The 27175-nt window shown below is 35.3% G+C and overlaps 1 protein-coding gene across 4 annotated transcripts in view; it reads left to right on the forward strand.

The window, feature by feature from the left end:
* Nucleotides 1-9594, forward strand: part of LOC149798791 (uncharacterized) — a 144001-nt gene extending 134407 nt beyond the window's left edge. For 3 of the 4 annotated variants that reach the window (XM_089957671.1, XM_089957672.1, XM_089957673.1), the window contains exons 7-9: nt 2560-2684; nt 3684-3750; nt 4545-5243. In XM_089957671.1, the coding sequence (XP_089813797.1) occupies nt 2560-2684; nt 3684-3750; nt 4545-4687 (335 nt within the window). In that variant the 3' untranslated portion in view covers nt 4688-5243. Of the gene's footprint in view, nt 1-2559; nt 2685-3683; nt 3751-4544; nt 5244-5577 lie in introns of those variants that run through there. The other variant, XM_089957674.1, reaches the window with a different exon arrangement.
* The last annotated feature ends 17581 nt before the right edge of the window (nt 9595-27175 follow it).

Here is a 27175-nt window from a genome sequence, read left to right on the forward strand (position 1 = left end):
TGTTTACAAGGTGATGGTAGACAGAATGGACAAGCATATAATGTTTACAAGGTGTTGTCGGTAGACAGAATGGACAAGCGGATAATGTTTACAAGGTGTTGTCGGTAGACAGAATGGACAGGCGGATAATGTTTACAAGGTGGTGTTGTTAGACAGAATGGACAAGCAGATAATATTTGCAAGGTGTTGGTAGACAGAATGGACAAGCGGATAATGTTTACAAGGTGTTGTCGGTAGACAGAATGGGCAAGCATATGCTTACAAGGTGTTGGTAGACAGAATGGACAAGCAGATAATGTTTTCAAGGTGCTGTCAGTAGACAGAATGGACAAGCGGATAATGTTTACAAGGTGTTGTCGGTAGACAGAATGGACAAGCGGATAATGTTTACAAGGTGTTGTTGGTAGACAGAATGGACAAGCAGATAATGTTTACAAGGTGTTGGTAGACAGAATGGACAAGCGGATAATGTTTACAAGGTGTTGTCGGTAGACAGCATGGGCAAGCATATAATGTTTACAAGGTGTTGGTAGACATATTGGACAAGCGGATAATGTTTACAAGGTGTTGGTAGACAGAATGGACAAGGATATAATATTTGCAAGGTGTTGGTAGACAGAATGGGCAAGCATATAATGTTTACAAAGTGTTGTCGGTAGACAGAATGGACAAGCGGATAATGTTTACAAGGTGTTGTCGGTAGACAGAATGGACAAGCGGATAATGTTTACAAGGTGTCGGTAGACAGAATGGACAAACGGATAATGTTTACAAGGTGTCGGTAGACAGAATTGACAAGCATATAATGTTTGCAAGGTGTTGGTAGACAGAATGGACAAGCATATAATATTTACAAGGTGTTGTCGGTAGACAGAATGGACAAGCGGATAATGTTTACAAGGTGTTGTCGGTAGACAGAATGGACAAGCGGATAATATTTACAAGGTGTTGTCGGTAGACAGAATGGACAAGCAGATAATGTTTACAAGGTGTTGGTAGACAGAATGGACAAGCGGATAATGTTTGCAAGGTGTTGTCGGTAGACAGAATGGGCAAGCATATAATGTTTAGAAGGTGTTGGTAGACATAATGGACAAGCGGATAATGTTTACAAGGTGTTGGTAGACAGAATGGACAAGCATGTAATATTTACAAGGTGTTGGTAGACAGAATGGGCAAGCATATAATGTTTACAAGGTGATGGTAGACAGAATGGACAAGCATATAATGTTTACAAGGTGTTGTCGGTAGACAGAATGGACAAGCGGATAATGTTTACAAGGTGTTGTCGGTAGACAGAATGGACAAGCGGATAATGTTTACAAGGTGTTGTCGGTAGACAGAATGGACAAGCGGATAATGTTTACAAGGTGGTGTTGTTAGACAGAATGGACAAGCAGATAATGTTTACAAGGTGTTGGTAGACAGAATGGACAAGCGTAAAATGTTTACAAGGTGTTGTCGGTAGACAGAATGGGCAAGCATATAATGTTTACAAGGTGTTGGTAGACAGAATGGACAAGCAGATAATGTTTACAAGGTGTTGTCGGTAGACATAATGGACAAGCAGAAAATGTTTACAAGGTGCTCTCGGTAGACAGAGTGGAAAAGCGGATAATGTTTACCAGGTGTTGTCGGTAGACAGAATGGACAAGCAGATAATGTAGTGTTTATTAAGGTGGTGTTGTTAGATGGAAAGGAGAAGCAGACAATCTTTACTGAGGTGTTAGTAGATGGAAAGAGGACAATCCTTTTGCAGATCATATTGCACCGAAATGCATTCATACATCCTACACCAAACAACTATTCTTTAAAACATATAAAGAGAATGTGCCATTCATTTTGTGCGGCATAAAAAGTACCCTATTAGTTCCATTTAAATGTTTACGCTATTGCAAAAAAAAGCATGGTACAATGTTTACAGTATTACATAACTGAGCATCTGATATGTTCTTTTGTTCTTAAAAAAGCGGAGAAAATTATTTTTAAAGCTGGTCGACCTGTTTTTTTTTTTTTGTTATATTAAAACGTAAGGCAGAAATTTCATCTAACTAGGAGGAAATCATGTTTATTCATATTTTCAAGTGCAAATACCAGCCATTAGAATACATTTAGCTATGTCACACTTGGAGGATAGCGTGGTGTTTAGTTGTGTACAGAATAAATGTTGTTGTGGGGTTTAACGCCATTTTTCAGCACACGATAGGCTATACATGGCGGCCAGTATTAATGGTGGAGGAAGAACCCGGGAAAACTCCGGAAAGAACCACCGACCCACGATAAGCTACTGGCAAGCTTTCTCACATACCCACATTGGCTGAATCCGAGACTCGAACCGCCGCAGACAGATGTACAGAATAAAGGATTAAATCAATTTCAAAAAATCATATCCTTTTGAAGTTTCTTCGAAGTCAATCATCCACACTAACCAGGACCACCGCAATAATAATAATAATAATAATAATAATAATAATAATGATGATGATGATGATGATGATGATGATGATGATGATGATGATGATAATAATAGCAACAACAGCAAGGCTTTTTCTGTTGTAGCCGTGGTGTCTCTAGACTGTACGGTGACAGTGGGAAAGACGGGATATGTAGAATTTGTGGCAACAATCGAAAAGGATGAAAATGGATATATCTTTGTGGACTCCAACAATTCTGTTCGTTTAAATGTAAGTACAGAAACTATTAGCGCTAAAAGAATAACCAATGCCCCAATTTATGGCACATACTACCACCCATGCAAATTAAACTGGGGAGTTTCTTCCTTGTGCAGAGATGAGGCTGGGCGCCTTGACATCCAGCCAAACCCCAGGACGAGATCTTTCCCTATGGTTGGAGTTGTACGGAATAGGTAATGTAGTTGCACTTTATGCATTCAGGAATAGATTGAGAACTTTGTTTTTTGTGTTTGACATTTGTCAAAGAACGTATTGCCCCAGGAGATGTGCCTTACTTTGCATCAAATAAGTGGCAAATGTCTGAAAATACAAGAGGAGATTATATCTTGGATGATACAAATAACTTACTGGCACAATATACTCCGTTTTGTTCTTTGGCGATATATAGGGTCATATATGAGTGCTTCTTTGAAATTAAGTTTTGTAAGAGCCGTGATGAACAATATACTTAAATTAGTCAACAAGTGTTATAAATTGTACGTGGAATGAGCACCGAAGTAAGGTTCTGTTCATAGAAATGTTACTGGGAGCAACCATAAACTCGTGTTGATTAATGAGTTTAATATGCATTCGGAATCTTCCGTCACTACGTATTGTCCTCTACACGACTAGATGATGACAATGAGTGTTCATTAAATATTATTATACGCGTGACAAGTACAATAATATGATAATGGCATATTAACTAACATACATTAACAGTGTACTCGTATAATAAATATATTTCTTGATATAGCGCCAGAAATGTATGCCCGTCACGGACCTTAGTGCGTAAAAATAACAGGTGCCCGTTTTAACAGATCATACTATATTGTGGCATAATGTTGATTACGATCTCTGTTCGTTTAGTCGTGTTAATGTTTGTTTACCATGTGAATAAATATGATTCTTTTAATGTACGTTCGAGTTAGATATAATAATATGTATTCAAGTTTAGTTTTTTTTCATCTTCAAATTATTCTTTCCTAATTATGATTCGACTCCTTTCAGGACGAAATGGCCTACAAGTTTATTTACAAAACAACCGATGGAGGGAAATGTATGTTTCAACACAAAGGTATGTTTAAGTATTCGACCCTTTGTCTTATAGAATAAAATACGAGACAGTAAATGGATTTGGCAGAATCAAATTAGAGGATAACTAACTTTCTAAGCAAATTAAAACAAAATCTTATAGATCAGGTACCATATTTATGACTTCAAATATAATGTTTGTGTCGAATAAAAGATACAGCGCATTGACTTATCGTTCCATTTTCTGTGTTATTTCATTTCACTATGTAGCTCAGGAATTAATTTATTCATGTTGGTAGATGCAAGGAAACTACATGCAGTTCAATAATATAAGCCATCAAAATCCGTATCTATATTCCTCCTTAATCCATGATGAAGCTGCCAAAATGATCCCCATTTTCGTGTAATGGAAGTTGAAGCACACTTTGTATAAAGCAAATGATTTTACTTAAACACCCGCAAGGACATATGTTTATGTTTTGTCCTTAATGACCCTAACATGAAATAATAAAAAGTAATGGCAATGTGGCCAATTATTTGAAATTCGAATTTTCAACCTTTGTGTCATTTACTACAAATCGGGGTTGATTGTTATTAAAAACACCTAAAAATGTGCCAATGTCAGCTGTCTGTTGATTGTCCTATTATACCCGATTTTATTAATTGGTTATTAATTTATCAGTACATTAAGATGAAATTGTACTTAAATTTATAAAAAGACATATACAACATCATGAGTGATGTGAATCAAAAAAATATAAGATTTTAAGGTGAAAGATTTTTATTTTTCGAAAGATATGTAATATACGCGTATTTATTTATATTTTGTTGTTGCAGAAAGTGGCATGTACCTGGGGTACCAGGGTTCCAATGTATGCCTTGTAAACTATGAATACAAGTTTGTAAGAAATCCTCCAAAGAACTATGATGACCGTGGTGCTGGCAATAGTTCAACTTCAAATATTTCATTGTCTGGCTAGTCATCTGTAACACATCTGTACAAGGACAGTAGTGATTGACTTCTATCAAGATCCCATATAAGATCAATGCCGTTCTAGATCCGCTGATATTATCAGTATTTATTTACGTCAGTTAACAATTGAACTTTGTTGACAGTGGTGCTTGAAACGGAAGATAACACATGTATTAGACATTATTTGTGCTCTCTATTGACAGCATTAGTGCTGTTGGGTCTGTAACCTTCCAAAGAAAAACGGTTATTTTTGCGAACTGTATCGTTACAAGATAATGGCTAGCCGTAGGCATTCAATGCAAGGGACCTGTCTGATTTACACGGAAGGACAAGTTCAGAATAATCCTTCCGTATAATGTTTTATGCCCGTTCATGAAATAAGAAGGGACATATCGTGCCACTGTTGACCGTCGATCCGTCCAACCGTCTTGTTGATTTTTACATTTAAAGCACCGTAGAAGAGAATTCATGTTCCATGGAAATTGTTCTAGTTTGCAAAGAAAGAAAATTGCTTCTGTTTTATGCACACTTCAACAGAAATATTTAAAAACGTCCAGCATCAACCATTAGTCTGTGCTTTTTTGCTTTTACGACAGTAAGCTGTCCTCATCCTCTCTCTCTCTCTCTCTCTCTCTCTCTCTCTCTCTCTCTCCCTTTCTCTCTCTCTCTCTCTCTCTCTACATTTGTCTCTTCCTCTCTTCTTTCCATGCATTAACTGGAGAGATGCTCTGAATGTGTTAACTCTTTAATAAAACAGAGATTCTCGAAATTGCACACAATCTGTATATTGCATGAAAACGTGTGCGTCATACAAAACATGTACTGACTGAATACTTGTGTGGTTCAGCATATTGAAAGGAACCTCTGTGATAACAATGGATCCGTTGTTACTTTCAGTATAAAACCATCTGGCATGGTTTGCCTGGCAGCATCGAGTCCACAGAGGTCACCATGATAGACAGATCTCTATGCATAATTTTCACAACATGACGGTGCTCGTTATAGGATCGCTGCTCACGTTTATTGCTGTATTTTGATTATGATGATGTGACATCAATCAATGGTCCAATCAAAGTTTACTCAAAGTTTATCCATGGTTCAACAGACATAAAATGATGGGCATTGAAGGACGTTAAATGTAACGAAAGGTTACGTAATAAGCAGGATCGTGGACAGCAGATCGCCACCATTGATCCTGTTTGGTCTTTATTTATTTGTGAAAGGGGCATAGTTATGTATATTTAATTTGTAATGTCCGCTGGCCTTTCTCCATAATGATAGTTTTATATATTTGTATTTAGCAACTGACCCTTATTCAAAATCAAGCCAAGGGTTTCCATAACTATTGACATTTATTTTGTAAACAATATAATACAGAGTTAATATTTTTCTATTTTTCTACGATTATAAATCAAATATTCGAATCATCATTAATGAAGGTAAACTTGTTTACTTGTATCTTAGCTTAGGACCTTAGGTTTTCACTTGGAAATTCCTGATCTTGTTGACAACATAGAATGTTTCAGAATGGAAACTGACCTACATCCTGGCTCTGTGTTTTGAGCTTTTATTATTATTGTTATTTACTTCAAAATTAGTCATTCCTACCTTAACATATGGAGCAGATTCAGTCTTATATTTGGGTTCAGAATTCAATTTAGTCAGATTTATTTATTCAAATTATTTTTTCACTGGAATTACGAAGTGCTCAATAATATTTTTGGACTAAATCAATTTGTAGGAATTATAATGACTTCATTTAGAGACCTTAGGCTTATATAATTGTGTTACATCAAGGTTGTTAACACATCGCGACATTCCAGGTCATCGGCACATTAACGCGTTCGAGAAGACATGCACATCGTCACATCAAATATTGGAATTCATTGAGATCACCACTGGCATTTGGAACTCTATACATTTGGACTTGTAATAGAACCTTTAAGACTATTTTGGGATTTAATGAAAAATAATGTAAGATCTTTTTAAATTTTACTTAGTATTCTATGGAAATAACGTATTTGTTAAATTTTACAAACCTTGTTTTGCTCGCTCATTTCTATTATACAATTTGTACTTCTTGGCAAAGCTCGTGAAGTCGACACTTCATTGTCAGCACAACAGAGTACTGATAATGATGTGGATGAGGAATGTAGTTTTGTTATGTAGATTTGATTCAGTTTATATTTAATTTAATTTAATTGTTTGTTTCTTAGTTTTAAATTTGTTTATTCCATTACATGATATTGTAATGTAACTTCATTTACTGGATTTGACATTTTCCAGAAAATCAGGTCAGTTCTATTTTGACCTGACTGTTTTTCATAAACAACTAATAATAGAAACTTTGTATCTAATGCTGACCTAGTTCCTGACCCTAAATCAGAATCAGTAATAGTTGAAGTAAAGAACTTTTTTCTTCTATTTTTAATTCTTTCTCAGAGTAAAATCCTTGGTTTTAGTTAAGGCCATACTGGGAGGACGTGATGTTAAGCATGTAAAAAGCTTCTATCTTCTTCTAGAAACATGACCAAATGACCTTTATCCGGGCATCTGTTTTGCGTCTTAAATTAGTGTATAACTGTTTTCTATAAAGAATATGGGCAGTCGGGCTTTAAACTATTGACACTTAAAGGTGTTTTCTTGTAACCTATTTGAGTTGATTTTTAATTTTTCTTCAAATTATTTAGATTCTAAGAGAATTTTTCCCTGGAATTACTTGTGCTCTAAATTAATTATTGGACAAGGACAGTTATCGAAATTTACACAGAATTCAAACACTGAAGTATTAATTTCTGTGATTCAGCAAAGAACTGTTGACACATCAGTACGATGCTGACCTCAGCATACGACATCGCCTTCCATTTTGGATTTCATCGGGATTCGAACTCAGTTTCTTTGGGACTTTTTATTACTAGGACTTTTATTTTTTTTAAATCTTGGGCGATTCTCTTTTTTTTGGAAGGGGGATTTGATCCGTAAAACCTAAGTTCTTTTTCTCATTTTACCTTGTTTTTCTAGGAAAATAAATTATTTGTTAAATTTTACAAAGCTTGTTGTCCTTACTCTTTTCTTGTTGCGTTTTGTAAGAGCCTAAACGTAACAATTTTAAAGGGTTATGAGTAAGTACCTGAAGCATATTGACAAAGGTTTAGGAACTGTAAAATTGAACCTGGACAATGTGTCGAATTTGCAAGAGAAAAAGAACAACTGTTACATCGTTCTCAGTCAAGAGGGGTAGTCCAGACTACGATAACCTCCGGCAACTCATATTAGTTGAAGAATCCAAGCACTGTGTCCATTGTGATCTTAAAACCTACCTTGATGAGCAAAAGGTGGAAACTTTAGAAAATGCTGCTCGTACAGAAGGTGATTATTCCTCGACTAATAGAGCTTAATTTATCAGTACGTCTTCTTATCGGCAGTTTAGAACAGTTGCCATGACAGGCACATGAGAACATTAAATGTTGGAATTCATTCGCTTTATTCCTTGACTAACAAAGCTTCGTTTATCAGAAAGTCTTCTTCTCAGAAGTTTAGAACATTCGATATTACAGGAACATCAGCACGTTTAATATTGGAATTGATTCAGATCATCACTGTAGTTGATTTGGAACTCTATACATTTTGACACGGGATCGAATGTTCAGTACCATTTTGTGATCTAATTTACAATACTGTAAATTCTTTTTAAATTTTGACGTTGTAATAAGAAATTACTATACTTGTGGAAATAAACGCACACATTTTTCATATTTTAAAATGTAATTATTTCCGAATGCAAATGTTTAAGTATTGGTACATTTTCCCACTGTGTATTTACAATATGTGGACTGATAATAAACAACATGTGGATGGACGATAAACAATCTATGGATCGATAATAAACAATCTGTGGATGGATGATAAACTATCTATGGACTGATGATAATTATCTGTGGATGGATGACAAACGATCTGTGGACTGATGATAAACAATTTGTGGATGGATGATAATTATCTATGGATAGATGATAAACTACCCTTGGATGGATGATAAACAATTTGTGGACTGATGATATTTATCTGTGGATGGAAGATAAACAATATGTCGATTGATTATAAATAGTATGTGGACTGATAATAAATAATATGTGGACTGTTGATAAATAATATGCAGACTGATGATAATTATCTGTGAATGGATGATAATTATATGTGGATGGATGATAACCTACCTGTGGATAGATGTTAAACTACCTGTGTATGGATAATAAACAATCTGTGGACTGATGATAATTATCTGGATGGATGATAAACAATATGTCGATTAATGATAAATAATATGTGGACTGATGATAAATAATATGCGGACTGATGATAAATAATATGCGGACTGATGATAATTATATGTGGATGGATGATACTTATTTGTGGATGGATGTTAAAGAATCTGTGGATGGATGATAATTATATGTGAATGGATGATTATCTGTGGATGGATGATACTTATCTGTGGATGGATGATAATTATCTGCGGATGGATGATAATTATTTGTGATGGATAAAAAGGAATATGTGGATGGATGATAAACTATATGTGGACTGATGATAGCCTATACATGGTATTTAAGACTTTACAACGTCCCAGTGTTTTAAGGAATTGTAGAACCTTTCTCGTTTAGATCTCAATATTTTTGATCATATGTTCTATATGAAATATATAATTTGTATTGTTTAGTACTTTCTTAGTTTTCAAGTTATAATTTACCGTGTAGAACATAGGATACATTTAATAACATGCACTTCATCCTCTCATTTCAATAGTAGTATGTATGTGTGCAAATGATATAGATATGCGAATACCTAGGTTGGAGATCTTTAGCACACATTTTCTCTAAACTAGGATAATAAAAACCATTGATTGAAAAACAATCGCGTTAAGGATGGTTCTTGAGAAACGGACAAGTCAAAATCATGTGTTATACATATACATATATATATATATATATATATATATATATAGAGAGAGAGAGAGAGAGAGAGAGAGAGAGAGAGCATTTTGAACTCGAACCTGTTTAATTACAATTTTATTAATTAAAAGTAGTTCAAATGGTACATAGTGCGTCTTTTTGTGACCTATTGTAGGGCCACGTCGTGTATACTCCAGGTTTCTGCCAAGACAGAATGTCGTTGCTAGCAGTTCATGTTAATAACCCTGTAACTTATTTTAGAAATGTTGTCCCATTTAGCCAATCGGATGACTGGGTAGATGGGCGTTATTAAACACTGTTTCAAAATTATACATTCATAGAGCTGACTTAGTATGCCTGTTGAGATGTATGTTTTTAGATGTGATGATATAATTGACGTTATTTTGCAAAATAGTATATTTTCGTCCTCAGATTGACAGTGCTACGTGTTTCCTCCCTGTTTCGAATCATACGGCTATTCGGATGATAATGGCTTTGCGTACATTGCGAAAACCTGTCAGTCCTTTGATCCGCAGAGAACATATCTAAGTCTCAAAGGCTGAGGTTATTTGAACACTTGATTTCATTCAGGGAATTAAACTGCATTCAAGTTGGTAAAAACATTAGAGTGTCAGGTTCTTCTTCGACTGAACAAGAAAATTTGCAATAGACAGGAGAGTCATCCGTAGCTTTAGCATCACCGTCACGTGACATAGATATCGCTGATACAGCAAGTGATTTAAACATGGCGAACATTGTAGTTGTCACAGTGAAATGCACTCGACTTGGTCTTTATGCTTTGAAGAGATATAGTAGTACATGTGCCTTGAGATGTTCCTTAGACCGATGGGGAACTGCCTTCACATACCTATGTAAGTTCCAATAGAGTTATCTTTCTTAAGAGCTGCGCAAGACACGGTGCTGCCCTTGCCTGATTGACAATCCAACATTGCTTTCTATGACAGTATGTGACACGCATGTTGAAGTAGAATAGAATGTATATTTATTTCACCGAACGTTAGCATTAAGGTCTGTGGAAAGAGTTTGTACGGTGATGCCATCAAGCAACAGTTGGCCGAATTACATCTGTCCCCCCATTACCACCAGTCTTTTGAAGTGTCCAACATGACACCAATATGCTTTGTATGCGAAATTATGCTTATAACATTGACAGGATCGGTCATTGGAATCAAGCCGTATATCTATCCGTTTTTCAGCCCGCAATAATTGAATCCAGGAATGTTTTTTTTATCTGGATAATTACTTCACTGCGCCCCTGAAGTTTTGTTAGTGCGGCACCAATATCACCGTCAAAGTTTTCTTTGGCTCCACCATTGAACCTGGAAGGTCCGGAACCGGAGGTTCTGACTAACGTAATCTTCTTTAGCAACACTGGACGCATGTTCTGCTATTGCGGTTTTGTTGTTACGCTTTAGAACCTGTGTTTGATTCTCGGTCCGTGTTTTTATGCTGCATCGCACGCAATATGAAGGCATGATATTAAGTTAAATAACAATTAGTTTTCAACATCGCATAACGAAAGGAGAAGGTTTCACCGTCGTTGACTTCTTTGTACAGGCGAAACCTCCACCATCCAAACACAGTTTCGATGGAACCAGTTCCGTGTTTCCAGACTCGGTTCTCACTTTAATTAGTGGCCTGACCGGATCCGGAAAAAACTGAACAGTTACTAAATTTGATCATGCGGTGGTTGATGTGGGTACGTGATTACGCCATCCGTTGACGATCAGCTATGTTATGAAGATCTGGTATCCGATGTCTCGCTGCCAGCCATCCAGTTCTTGTCTGCTATTGAAGTAAATAACTCGTTTATGTTCTCGTCAAAGGGTCGCGCAACCTTTAATGTTATTGAATCACTGAATGATGAGATCCAACGGAGGATTTCACTGGTGATCGGCACAGATTCGAAAATTTTCATACACGCACAAGAGCCAACACTTGGCTCTGTCATTTCCATTAAACCTCCATAATAAGAGGTTAGTATTGGAGAATGGTTCTTGATTGGCCTCAAGCGTCCGAGATTACCACGCACCAAGGACGTTTACGCATGGGCAACGTATCCCGCCAGACATTCTCAAAACCATCTCGACGATGCAGGTTAATTTAACTTCTGACGCCATCAGTGGCAGGTACCGTACGCGAGATGACCCCCATTCGAACACCGTCGGACATAATACTACCAAGCAGAGTTATATTTTTTTGTTCGAGTTTTACCCGAATGCATCCCAGGATTAACTACTGTATATTACTCCCGCGGCGACCATATATATTCCATGTAACAGTCATTGATTCACGTTTATCAACTATGAATCAGGACGTTCACGTGTTAGACCTGCCAGGGGAGACCCTGATGATACAACTGTACATAAGAGATGGACCTGTCGTTTATTAAAATGACAGTCGTAAGTGGGCGTGTGAGACTCGTGTGTGTTTGTTAAGGCTTGAAGATTCATGTGCTCAACATATTATGACGACGACTTTGGTGATGTCATCCAGGGATTGTTGAAATGAGCTCCACAGGTGCTTGCGAGCCTGAGCTTGCGTGACCTTGCGCTCAGCACCGATCGCCAAACAACTTTCGATGCGAGTCGTCGTGCCAATGTCATAATACCAGATCGCTGCCGCTCTGTCGATAATGACGATAAACAACAGCAAGTTTTATCTTTATTCATGCTGTAATGAATTTATTCATTGATACTCTCCTTGTATGGAAACTTACCTACCTTAAAATGTACAATTCCCCTCTTAAAGTGTGGAATTCCCTTTCTGTATGAAAATACCATGGATGTCATAGAATAACTACCATAGTTTAAATATAAATTATCATCCAAACTTTCAAATATAGGAACACTCCTATTTCAAAGACACACGTACATCATACCGATCATACTCGCTTATAAATTAGTGCAAATGCAGACGGCATAGATCCATCGAATGATCGGGGTCTACGTTGTTTGCAGCTGAATTGATTTGTAAGCGAGTATATGAAGAACTTATAAAACAGATGACACTTTGAAAGATACAGCAACCACCCGAATTTGATAGATGCATGCAAGTACTACAAAAAAGCCAATAGATGCTAGCAGGTCTGATTTATCCAACTGTCCTCTTAATACGCGGCCTGACACCATGCAACATTCCGTCTTTTCGGCAACATCACAATAGTGATGCATCATCGTGATTAATATATAAATATTACTATTTAAAACAATTACAGCTATTATGGCAAATGGAATAAAAAGAAAGAAAATAGAAAAGGGTGACAGAAGAAAAGAAAATGAAAGAAATATGAAAGGATAGACAACACAAAGACGAGGAAAAAAATTTATTGGAAACAGAAAAGAAGAAAGTGAAATGACATCAAATCAACAGAATGCGAATGAAAAAATCAGAAGATAAAAACCAAATAAACGATTTAAATTTGTGCCCTTTACAAGAGGTTTAAAGAAATTGAGGAAAGCGGGGATGTTATGAGACGAACAATACAAACAGAGCGCCGAACCTATTCGGCTTTACTCTCTCCCTCCCTCTCTCTCTCTCTCTCTCTCTCTCTCTCTCTCTCCAAAGCTACAACCATAAACAAATTAGTTATAATAGCAGAATAAAACCCTTTAGGCACAAAAACATTATAAGATAAACATTCATCGCTACGGTTATATACAGTTTAATGACACGCCATCGCTCCAATTAATTTGGAATGCGTTGCGATTTGTTTCTTATTCCTCTTACTTTTCCTGTACATTTGAATTTTTCCGTCTTGTATTGATATTTGAATTATTTTCCGTTCCTTCTTTCTTTCCATCACATTTGTATCTTTCTTATGTCTTTGTATCGCCCGGTTCTTTTTCGTTCTTTCGAATTTTAACCATTTTGTCTTTCTTCATTAAGCATTTCAACTTTAATTACCTTGAATGAGGATGCTGTCAGTTTGTGACAAGCTTTCTGTTGTATTCTTTAATGAAATTCCGTAATTTCTTAAAAGGAAAGAATATTGGTTCATATTTATTGCATGCAATCGTGTGAAGGGTAACTTCATCTCAAATGTCCTACAAATTTAACGATTATATCCACTCTAACATTAACGATAAATTGCGCTGCACTTTCCATCGTTAAGGTAAACTGTCACGGTCAATATAAAATCCTATTTCCACTTCTCAGTTGACAACTCTGTTGCAAATGGCTCCCTACTTGGTAATGAGACGTGGAAATTGTTAAACGACTCACTGAAATACAAACTGGTATTTATAAACCGGCCTAGGTAATGCGCATGAAGAGCAATCGTTTGATTTTAAACGCGGAAGTGACTCAATTGTAGAATTTATTTTAGTAGTATTGACCGACGAGAGCCGGTTGATGGCTCTATTGCTACCAAAGCAGCGAATATTTCCATCTTCAAGCGAAATAAATGACGCTAAGAACTTCAATGTTTAGCAATTTACACCACTGTTTCAAAGATCAAAACTAGCATGTCTAAAATATACATTTACTTTGTTTGTTTTTTTCTTCTCCATAAACTGAATAATAAGATTTGAATCTATGTCTGTAAAGTTCTATATCTGCTTTGTTGAGATTTACAGAAGGTGCAACTATGTTTTCCAGCATCATAATGAACGAGGCCTGACTAGTTTACGAATATTTATGTGTCAAGTATAACGTTTTCAATGTTGAATTTGAACCGCTTCGATAACTGCGCTTTTGTAGTTGGTATCTTAAAATGACTATTAAATTTAATATTTTCGGCACCAACATTTTAAATACACGATCGCTCTAATGAATCTGGAGTGCGTATGAGGGTTAACGTTTTCTGCCTTTCTAAATTATGTTGAAATGGTCATTAGATTCTTTAAAGACAGAAACACATTGATATTTTGCACTATATTTTCCAACGTGGGAACGTTGGGTCGTGCCTTGGTAATGCACACTGCACAAGCTTATATCAATACATTACCATTTACGATAGAGTTATCTGGAGTCATGATGGTGATCTAAGGCAAGAAGACTTGGATGACATGCAAGGGCCAGAGGAGAACGCACGCAAATTAATTTAACTACTGTAGATGTGGGTTTTTTCTTTCCCAAATATGCATGGGATGATAAAGTAAAATCTAAAATCTAAATAAGCGGGTGCAATATACTATGCTTTTAAATCTATTTTTCCTGAGCGAAACATTTAGTTGACATAATTGTCATAGAAAACACAATGGTATATTTTCATACCTTATCAGAAGTAATAACAAATTCCTTAAGTTGTTTATCTTGAAAGTGAAAGCATCAAACAAGCAAAAATGATTTCACATACACTAAAGACAGCCCAAGACATATCAGTAGGATTTTATATCTGTATCGCAGCAATGCACGAATAATATCATCCTGCAGTATACAAAGGTAATACTACATTGAAACGTTCTAAGAATGTCTCCCAAATATTGCTGACTGTGTCATCTTACCATGTACGAATTGTTGAGGAGAGATGCTGCAGAGGTTGTATATATATATATATATATATATATATATATATATATATATATATATATATATAGTCAACATGATTGAATGCACTTTATTGACACAAACACGTGTTTCATATATGACAAAAATCACTTTATTGACACAATCACGTGTCACATTCATAAAAGCAGATAGTCTGTAAAAATTATAGATCACTGTCGCTTAACAGTCTTACATGACGGTCCAGCTCATCAAGATTTGCAACATAAATTACTGGTATCAGAAATATACAGTATTGTTCATCTATACTTTATCATGCATTATAGTCACATGTTTATCAAAATTTTCTTTAACATAAAGCATAATAAGGCGGAAAGCATAATTCCAGATAAGGATATATTTCATTTGCAAATGATTTCAGCCTGGACACATTTGAAATAGATGGTAAATAAGTTCAGATCAACACGAGCGCTTGCCATAGATCTAGAGGGGAATCACTGGAACAGTTGGTAACACATTCAGCTAGAGACACACGAAAGGCTTTTATATGGAACCAAGTTTGATTATATTGATCCCAACAGGAGTTTAACAAGATAGAGGAAATTGATCACAGGCCTTGTCACCCCTAAGTGTATTCGATTCATGATGCAAAGACACATATTGCAGGAAAAGAGTATGAATAGGTCATAGTTTTAATGAGTCAGTTAGTCAATATACCCAAGGAAATTTACTTAACTACTGTGCCAATAAAGATCATTGATACTGCGTTTGAAACGTTTAATAATGTTGATATGCATAAATATACATTAGATCATGCAGATTGTTATAGCACATCAGGTTTTGCACATGATTCATCTTTAACGCTCAACAACGTAGCGTTAATAGTTTAGTAGTGTTAATTATTTCTGATGATTCTTATGATGTCCGGTATCCGAGATAGAATATTTTTCATACTATATAGACAGGCAAGTGCTAAGTATCCATACTATGTTGACCATGAAGGAAAAGGATAATAAAATACTTCAAGCTCAAGGTCATTTGTTTCTTGTCTAGATTGTAACAACCTTTATGGTCATTCTAGAATGCCATTTAAGCTTGCTAGAAACTTTAGATAGGCAACAGAGAAATGGACGAGTCATACAAGAGAATTTGATATCATGGAATGGTGAAAGGATGTTACTTGTAAAACCATTTTATAGACTACCATTTAGCCCCTGACAGTTAATAACACAAATAAAAATGAACTGTCCCATTTGCAGAATAAACTGATTGATAGTAGAAAAGATATGAAACAAGCAGTGCAGTTTCACTGTGTAGAGTGAAAAACAAAAGGCGCATTGACCCTAAAACTCTCTGTCCATCTGTGATTAAGGTTGAGCGAAAAAACTTAAATTAAGTGTCCATTTATTTTGAAGGCTGACATCGTAACCTAAAACTCTCTTTCCAGCTCGGATTAATGTTGATTGACAAAACTAAAATTCTGTATCCAGATGACTGAAGAATCTAAGCCTCTGTGTCCAGCTAAAATTAAGGCCGAATGAAGGAGACACAACCTAGTGTCCAGCTAGGATTACGGCTGACTAAGATAAACAGAACTATACTATCCATACATCAGCAGTAATTCGTGACACATATAGAACTTAGGAATCCATCAAGAACAAAAGCTGCAAATGAGTTGAATCTTTTTTCTCTCTAAATTGATGAACAATGAACAATGTTGTAAAACATGGAAAATTAAAGAAAGAGAACCTAAGTCCAAATCTGTGCAGATGAGAAAAAGTTCCTTAAATATTAGAAAGATATATCATATGCAAGAAAGACAAGTGCAGATGAAGGAAAATCATTGGTGACAGTGCAAAGTAAGGATGTTAGATTATATAAGACGTGTTGGATTCACAGTTTTGCAGTGAAGTAAAGTTTTATTGTATGAATTTTACTACACAATGTTGAAAAGCATTTTTAGATATAACGTCACGCTCAGTTACACAATGTTGAAAAGCATTTTTAGATAAAACGTCACGCTCAGTTACACAATGTTGAAAAGCATTTTTAGATAAAACGTCACGCTCAGTTACACAATGTTGAAAAGCATTTTTAGATAAAATGTCACGCTCAGTTACACAATGTTGAAAAGCATTTTTAGTTAAAACGTCACGCTCAGTTACACAAACACAGGTTATTATGTCCAGCTATTCAAACTAATAATGCAGGCAAGGATATATCGCAAAACATAAACTGGCATAAAATCAGTAATGATCAAAGAGATAATAGATTTTCCATAGCAATATTCAGAAGAGTGTTCATAGATTATTTAAGGATGAATTAAATATTACGTTTTAACTTCCCCAGATTAGGAATCGGACTGTTTTGGGTACAAATCAATCGGATTTACATTATCTGACTCTGTCGGGCATATGCTGGTTATGTCACAAAGCAGTTAGTGAGAAGTTCAACATTTAACATGGAAAATGTATTCGCTAAAGGACCGTCGCAACATAGTATAGACCGTAACTAAAACATTATGCAAAGTTTTGAAAACATTATAAATGTTCAAACCTTTATGGCACCAACAAGTAGCATTTATCATTTTCCAACCAAACAGGTACATTAATGTGCTAAACATAGATCAAATGAACACTATACCAGTTGTCTTTCTTGCCCTGTCATTTTATTTTCTTCATGTTTTTGAGTAGCCTGCATGATGCATTATTCTCATCAAAACACTTGCATAACCAGTGGGATTTTCTTTCAAGAAATATGAAGACATTAACGTGAAATAAATAATTTTATTAATTTTTCTATAATGTGCACCTCTATATAATGTCTGTCGCAATTGGCTGCATCTTACCGGAAGTTTTGTTATATTCCCGTTGATTTGTTTGATTGATAAAGATTGCTAACATTATTTCTTTTATCGGACAGGGAAATTCGGGTGTACACCATTTAAGTTTATATTGGACAGGAAAATTCGGTTCTACACCATTTACGTTTTATTGGACAGGGCCATTCGAATGTACACCATTTAAGTTAATATTGGACAGGAAAATTTGGTTGTACACCATTTCAGGTTGTATTGGACAGGAAAATTTGGTTGTACACAATTTAAATTTATATTGGACAGAGCAATTTGGATGTACACCATTTAAGCTTATATTGGACAGGACAATTCGGTGGTAGACAATTTAAGTTTATATTGGACAGAGAAATTCGGATGCACACCATTTATTCAAACAACATTTTGTATCCATCATGATATCGCTTTTCACAAATTGCAGTGACTTATTGTGCTACATCCTGCATAGATAAGCATATCAATATCCCAAACAAACAATCTGAATGAAGATAGCATCTGATAATGTACAAAGTGCCAAGGCCAAGCATTACAGGATACATAGTAGAGGCGTTTTGACATGAAAATAAAAACAACAATTTCCCTATATTGCACATTCTTTATCTGTACCATCTACCTCTCGAAAACAATATTTATGGGTGCTTCAAGTACTTCTCTGTAATTGGATCATGTCTATCTACTCTTGGCAGGTGAGCACGTTACCTATTCGTTCTTCACATATAACAATACTTATTCTCTTTATCCAAATAATTATCTGCAAAAATATGGGAACCTTCTTTTGACAGAGACTGTTTTATAAAACGATTACTCTATAACGTTAAATAGTACAATAGCCTTGAACGTTAGTGTATTTTAAGCGGTGATGCACGTTCACTATTCAAAGTGGTAGAATATTTTCATCGTGTAGATGAAGTTGCTTGGATCTAATATGAATTAGTTTTTCGAGCAATTATCTTTTCCCAACTTTCACAATACATCTTCAGATGTTAATTTGTCATCCAACTCCAATTTATATTCATCAAACATAAGTTTACCTTTTATCATTTAATTTACATACATACATACATACATACATACATACATACATACATACATATATACATACATACATACATACATACGTACATAGAAATAACCATGAAACCAGTGAGCTACGTAATCCTGCCGTCAGCCTTGCACAAATTTTTAGATGTTATGCCATATCTTCTGTCGCCCGCAATACAAGCTAATTACGTTACACGTTTATGTATGTCGGGGTAATCACTGATGCTTTTCAGTCAGACATGAGCAGAAGAATATGGGTCGTCGCATCAGAATATAAAAAAGCAAATAGGATTTTGTGTTTGTGTGTTTCTGAATATATAAATGTTTGGTTCATCTGTCTGTCTGCAAGTCGTTTATTCTGTCCCTCTGTATGCGTGTATATATTTATGTCGATGAAAATTACTAATGTTTGAACTGCAATCATATGTAGTATGAACTTAATGTCTCCTCCCTTAGCTGCTACTCAGCATTCCTAACTGGAACCATGACATAACTAGACCTCTTAGATAAATTATTACATCCCACTGTGAGTTGTAAATCGCTACCTGATTAAGAGACTTCACACATTAATTTCACAATGAATTTATGGACTTCACGTCCTGCCTTAACTACATTTCTAGCTAATTAGCGATTCATTGACATGGGCATAGAAAAATCAATTCTTAGCATACGTGCTACCTTTCATTCAAGACAGATGAATTAATTATCACAACTCATATCAGAGTAAGGTATGAAATTCCTGCAATATATGATTCCTTTTACATACAAACCACTAAATCCGAACACGTTCATATCAATGAAATATTGTATGATATTCATATGTTATGTATATTTAATTTAAACTGTTAGTCTGTTAGTTTTTATTTATTTATTTCATTTATTATTGTAATGTGCAATGTAACTTTGTTTGCGGTACTTGGCCTTGTCCAACATTCAGTTCATTTTTGCGTGACCTGATTGACTTCTTTTATTTTTTATATTTCATTTATGTAAACAGCTAATAATAGCTTCATTCTTCTCTATATGTATGAGCTTATTATCATGATTATTATTCAGGTAAACAAAATGGGAGTAAATATGTTGATCGTGGTCAGGGTTTTGGAGATTCCTAAGTTAATTTTGTAGGCTATTGTGTTGTAAATAAACAAGGCTCATTAGATCATTCGAGAAGGTTATTTTCCACTAGACAATGGTTGTTTTTAGAAAATGTTCATTGTAATCTGAGGTCAAACAGACAACTATTTTTATCTTGTGACTTGAGGATTTTACCAGTCGTGCTTTAACATATAGCACTTTAAGTTGTATTATGTTGTGACCAGTTTGGGCTGAATTTTATTTTGTTCAAATTATTTAATTTAAGTGATTATTTTCTCTGGAAATACAAAAGTTCTCTGATAAAATTCTTGGATAAAGACATTCATTGGAATTTATACTGAATTCAAACTTGGAATAATATGTCTGTGAGTCAACGAGAGACTGTTGTCACAGTAGTATTATGTAGACTATAACAGACACGTCATCGCCTTCAATTTCGGATCTCTTTGGGACTTGAACTGAGTTTTATTCAGGACTTTTAATTACTAGGACTTGTGTCTTTAATTCTCGGATTATTTTAGGATTTAATTTACAATACTGTAAATTCTTTTTTCTCATTTTTCACTTTGTATTCTAGAAAAACAAATTATTTGTTAAATTTTACAAAGCTTGTTGTCTTCACTCTTTTCTGTTACTTCTTTTAAGAGCATATACTCATAACACTTCCCTTACGCGAATCATATAACATTTAAGAGAAATGAATGCACGATTAACTTCGGAACTCTAGGAAGATTGAAGTATGAAATTAAAACGAATAGATGCAACAAACAATTAGAAACTTACACTGAACATATTGTACACGATTGAGACCATCCCTTTGTGGTTTTCTAGACTCGCTCTTTCCATACAGCAGAATGTCTCGCTGCTTCCCGGTCTCTTAAATTCTTTCAGACTCTCATCTCACGGACACTTTATTTAACGAGAATATTACTGGCTAAATCCCTTGGAGTCCTCAGGCATCACATTCGGCAGAAAACGTTAGACTGCTGAAATTGGCAAGGGAGATTACTTCAAATATTGAATTTAACTTAGCTACATGATACTTTTCTATCTTAGAAATTATCACAGAACAAATTGTAACCTTTGATCCTTAGAAATTATCACAGAACAAATTGTGCCCTTTGATCCTAATGAGTTATCACAGAACAAAATGTGACCTTTGATCCTTAGAAATTATCACAGAATAAATTGTGCCCTTTGATCATTGGAAATCATCACAAAACAAATTGTGCCCTTTGATCATTGGAAATTATCACAGAACAAACAAATTGTGACCTTTGATCACTGGAAATTATGACAGGACAAATTGTGACCTTTGATCACTGGAAATTATCACAGAACAATTTGTGACCTTTGATCATTGGAAATTATCACAGAACGAATTGTGACCTTTGATCATTGTAAATTATCTCATCTCAGAAAAAATCAGACTGTAGATGCACTATCTTTACTATTTTAAAAAATCTGTCAATATATTGGTTTTTGAAATTTTTATATAACTAAATTATGGTCTTTAGATTAAAATCCTAGCAAGGAACATATTTTATTCTTACCTTGCAAGCAAGTTTAAAAAACTTCGTATTAACCAGATAATAATATATTTCACGGCGTATGATTAATTAAATATAAAATACTAAAAATTTAAAAAAATATTACTCTTTAAAATATGATCATCATCAGTCAATGAATTGACATAGAGCACAATGTGATATAATAAATTCTCAAAATCAAATAAATTCTGCAGAATCCATAGCTACATGTGGACGTGTAATAAATTATTGTTGGCTCTAGTGACATGGCCATACTATTTCAGCTTTCTCTTTTTGACCGTGGTGAAGAGGTCTTCATATTGGCCTACTTTGCACCTGATGGTGTTACGCACTTCTTCATTTGTGATGTGGTCCATGTAAGAGATGCCAAGGATGGTTCTGAAGCATCTCATTTCAAGTGCCTGGATTCTTCGTTGTAATTCTGCTGTCAGGGTCCAGGCCTCACATGAGTACAAAAAGATTGAGATGACTAGTGCTCGCAATAGTCTGATTTTAGTTTTCAGACAGATATTCTTGTCTCTCCAGATGGGTCTTAGCTTTGACATATCTGCCGTTGTTTGTGCTGCTCTTGAAAAAATGCATGCTCTTAATCCCTCTTCGGTGATTATGGAACCAAGATATTTGAACTGGCTCACTGTTTCAAGTCCCTGTCCTCTGACTTTAATCTTGACTGAGATTTGTTTGTCGCCATTTGCCATCAGCTTTGTCTTCTTAGCGCTTATCTCCATGTCAAATCTGGAAGATGTTTCATCCAGGTTCTTCACTAAGGTGGCATGTTCGTCTTAACTGCCTGCCAGCCCATCAATGTCGTCTGCAAAGCGGAGGTTGATGATGTTATGCCCTCCAATGCTGACTGTCATACAATGGTTTTCCAGGGCTTCGCTCATGATGCGCTCTAAGTAGATGTTGAAAAGCGTGGGTGACAGGAGACAGCCTTGACGTACTCCGACTTTTGTCTGGAACCAGTCCCAAACAGAACCTTGGGCAATTACTGCACTGGTAGCCTTGGCGTACAGCTGCTTGATGGTATTGGTCAACTTTTGACCCATATTGTATTTCTTCATTGTGGCCCACAATGCCTCATGCCACACTCTGTTTGAAATCTATGAGTACTTTTCACACAGAACCCTGAGATTGAATATTTGTTCTGTTGTGCTTCTTCCACTCCGGAACCCGGCCTGTTCCTCAGCGATTATTTCTTCTGCTTGTGGTTTCAGTCTGTTCAAGATGATCTTCAGCATTACCTTACTAGCATGGCTGATCAAACTGATAGTTCTGTAATTTTGGCACAGCCTTTTTGGGGAAGTGTTATAATCAGTGACTGGGTCCATTGTTTTGGCCATTCACCTGTCTGCCAGATGTTGTTGCAGATTTTTGTTAGTAGGTCTATCACTGATTTCCCCCCCCCCCCTCCATTCTTGATAAGTTCAGCTGGGATGTTGTCTACTCCAACTGCCTTCCCATTGTTCAGTGCTCATATTGCTGACTCCACCTCTTCTTTGAGAATGGGGAAATCATCATCATTTGAGGAGTTTGGAACTTCAAGCACCTCTGGGTCTCCTGTGGACTGATGGTTGTATAGTTCTTTGAAATACTCAGTCCATCTTTCTGCAATGTCACTCGCTTCGGTATCTTACAATAACTGTTGTGGTAAGTGCACACAAACGTAAATATAATTACGGAACACGAATAGTTGAATACTGAAGACAAATCCAAGCTGACAAAAATATGGTTGCACACGATGAAAGAATAAGATACCCTTATTTTTTCCTTCAAAATAGCAACTAACTAACCGATGATGGAACATCACGCCTAAACCAGATAAGTAGGTCACATTTGGTTTGTGTTTTAGGTCACATCTGATCTGTGATTTAAATGTTAAAGAATAAATAGAACAAATATTCAACATTCAGTTTCTATTTTTCAATACATTCCATAACACTGTTTTCAAAATTCAATTTATAGACAAGAATTGCACGACAAAACAAAGTCTTCAACAATTTGTCAAATGTTAGACGACGAAGAGCATAATGCACACACGCATACTAGACCAACAAAATGCATACTAGACCAACAAGATGTATACTAGACCAACAACATGTGTACTAGACCAACAACATGTATATTAGACCAATACATACATACTAGATCAACAACATGCGTACTAGACCAACAACATGCATACTAGACCAACAACATGCATACTAGACCAACAACATGCATACCAGACCAACAATATGCATACTAGACCAACAACATGCATACTAGACCAACAACATGCATACTAGAAAAACAATATGCATACCAGACCAACAACATGCATACTAGACCAACAATATGCATACCAGACCAACAACATGCATACTAGACCAACAAAATGCATACTAAGCCAACAAGATGCATGCTAGAATAACAACATGTGCACTAGACTAAAAACATGTATACTAGACCATCAACATGCATACTGAACCAACAACATGTATACTAGACTAACAATATGCATAATAGACCAACTAGATGCATACAAGACCAACAACATGCATACTAGACCAACAACAAGTATACTAGTCCAACAGGATGCATACTAGAATAACAACATGTGTACTAGACTAAAAACATGCATACTAGACCAACAACATGCATACTGAACCAACAACATGTATACTAGACTAACAATATGCATAATAGACCAACTAGATGCATACAAGACCAACAACATGCATACTAGACCAACAACAAGTATACTAGTCCAACAATATGTATACTAGACCAACAACATGTATACTAGACCAACAAGATGCATACTAGACCAACAAGATGTATACTAGACCAACAACATGCATACTAGACCAACAACAAGTATACTAGTCCAACAAAATGCATACTAGAATAACAACATGTGCACTAGACTAAAAACATGCATACTAGACCAACAACATGCATACTGAACCAACAACATGTATACTAGACTAACAATATGCATAATAGACCAACTAGATGCATACAAGACCAACAACATGCATACTAGACCAACAAGATACATACTAGACCAACATCATGTATACTAGACCAACAACATGTGTACTAGACCAACAACCTGCATAATAGACCAACAACATGCATACTGGACCAACAACATACAAACTAGACCAACAATATGCATAATAGACCAACACCGTGCATACTAGACCAACAACATGCATGCTAGACCAACAACATGCATTCTAGACCAACATCATGTATACTAGACCAACAACATGCATACTAGGCCAACAATATGCATACTAGACCAACACTATGCATAATAGACCAACAACATGCTTACTAGACCAACAACATGCATACCAGACCAACAACATGTATACTAGACCAACAAAATGCATACTAGACCAACAGGATGCATAATAGACCAACACAATGCATACTAAACCAACAACATGTATACTAAACCAACAAGATGCATAATTACTAGCAAGATGCATACTAGACCAACAACATGCATAATAGACCAACAAAATGCATACTAGACCAACAACATGTATACTATACCAACAAGATGCATACTAGACCAACAAGATGCATACTAGACCAACAAGATGCATACTAGACCAACAACATGCATAATAGACCAACAAGATGCAATCTAGACCAACAAGATGCATAATAGACCAACAAAATGCATACTAGACCAACAAGATGCATAATAGACCATCAAGACGTATACTAGACCAACAACATGCATACCAGACCAACAGCATGCATACTAGACCAACAACATGTATACTATACCAACAAGATGCAATCTAGATCAACAAGATGCATACTAGGCCAACACTATGTTTACTAGACCAGCAACATGCTTACTAGACCAACAACATGCTTACTAGACCAACAACATGCATACTAGATCAACAACCGTGCATATTCGTTTGACAACTACAGTCACAATTAACATTCGTAATGACTTAGCATATATTGGTCACGAAAACAAATAAACGTGTATAATTATGTCCATGCATGCATGACCTGGTGTAGGATACCTCTGGAAATTGTGCTTTATTATTTTTGCTACTAAATATAAACCTTCTAGCACGGTTGCATCGAACACGCTAATTAATACCGGAATTTATTAATGGCATCATCAGTTATTAAAGAAAACAAATTCCTGACTAATGTATGATTCCAGTTTGTTATATAATCAATCGTACCATTCGATGCTGCGGATGACTGTTTAGTTGCCTTAAGCAAATAGTATACAGTATATGTCTAAATTTACAAGGAAAGAATCTGCTAAAGACCATCGTTACCATTACCGTTTCCTAATATTGCTAATCGCTTTACAATATTTCTTATGGATTCTGCTATTATACCAATTGCTGTAAAAACAGTATTATTCCAATAATCGTTTCAATATTTCGCCTACTGGTAACTATTCGGTACTTTTTGACAAAAGGTTTAATACAAAGTTTTTTTTCTATAGATATTAAATTACTAACTATGCGTGTCTTTACGCCTTCACGAATCGTAATATCTTGCAGTTTTTTTTTTGTTTACCTCTTATCGTTAATTGTCTTAATTCAGTTTTCATATAATTCAAGGTTGTTTCTATTGATAATATTTGTGAATTTAATATGTCATCAGTAGCCCTTATTTCGCTTTCTTCTTTATCGAACATTTTCTTTAGTACTAAATTATATTTCTAAATCTTTATTCTAGATTTTAAACGTCAAAGCAACCTTTATTTGTTTAATTTGTTATAGATTTCACATCATTTACATTTCTATTGTAAATTTGTTTTGTCATTATTTTGCATAAAATGTTCTACTTGTGTTAATTGTATCTATATTTGGTCATTTGATTATAACTTCTGTCTCTAGCGTATTGTTTTCTGTCTGTAACTTAGGAAACACGTCATCTTCAAATACAGCGTCAATAAATGATTTTAACGAGATGTTACTTGGGACTTGAATAGATTAATTTTGTTTTTCTCAATCTAACAAATCAAAACATCAAACTTTATTTCCACCTTGTTATGTCAGATATTAAGAAATGTCAATTTTTTATTTTCGCAAATACGCCTACTAATAAATAAAATAATGTTACATTTTAACTATCAGATTTACCTCTAATTAGCTGATGTATGAATCATTCTTTTTTTATCCGCATTTAACACCATTCATATATTCATCAGCTAAAGCTTGCAAAGTTTGTAAACGACGTTTATATATCATCATTACATATTGTGGCACTTTATATTTCGTGGTGGCAAGTATTACGTATGGTGGTATTGTATATTTCGTGATGGTAGATATTATTTATTGTGGTATTGTATATTTTGTGATGGTCGGTGTTATGTATTGTGGTATTGTGTATTTCGTGATGGTAAGTATTACGTATTGTGTTATTGTATATTTCGTGATGGTAGGTATTATGTATTGCAGAATTGTATATTTCTTGGTGGTAGGTATTATGTTTGTGGCATTATATATTTCGTGTTTGTAAATATTACGTATTGTGTTATTGTATATTTCGTA

The sequence above is a fragment of the Sinohyriopsis cumingii genome, chromosome 5 (genome assembly GCF_028554795.1).
Source record: "Sinohyriopsis cumingii isolate HCF-2022 chromosome 5, ASM2855479v2, whole genome shotgun sequence".
NCBI classification, from domain to species: Eukaryota; Metazoa; Mollusca; class Bivalvia; order Unionida; family Unionidae; genus Sinohyriopsis; species Sinohyriopsis cumingii.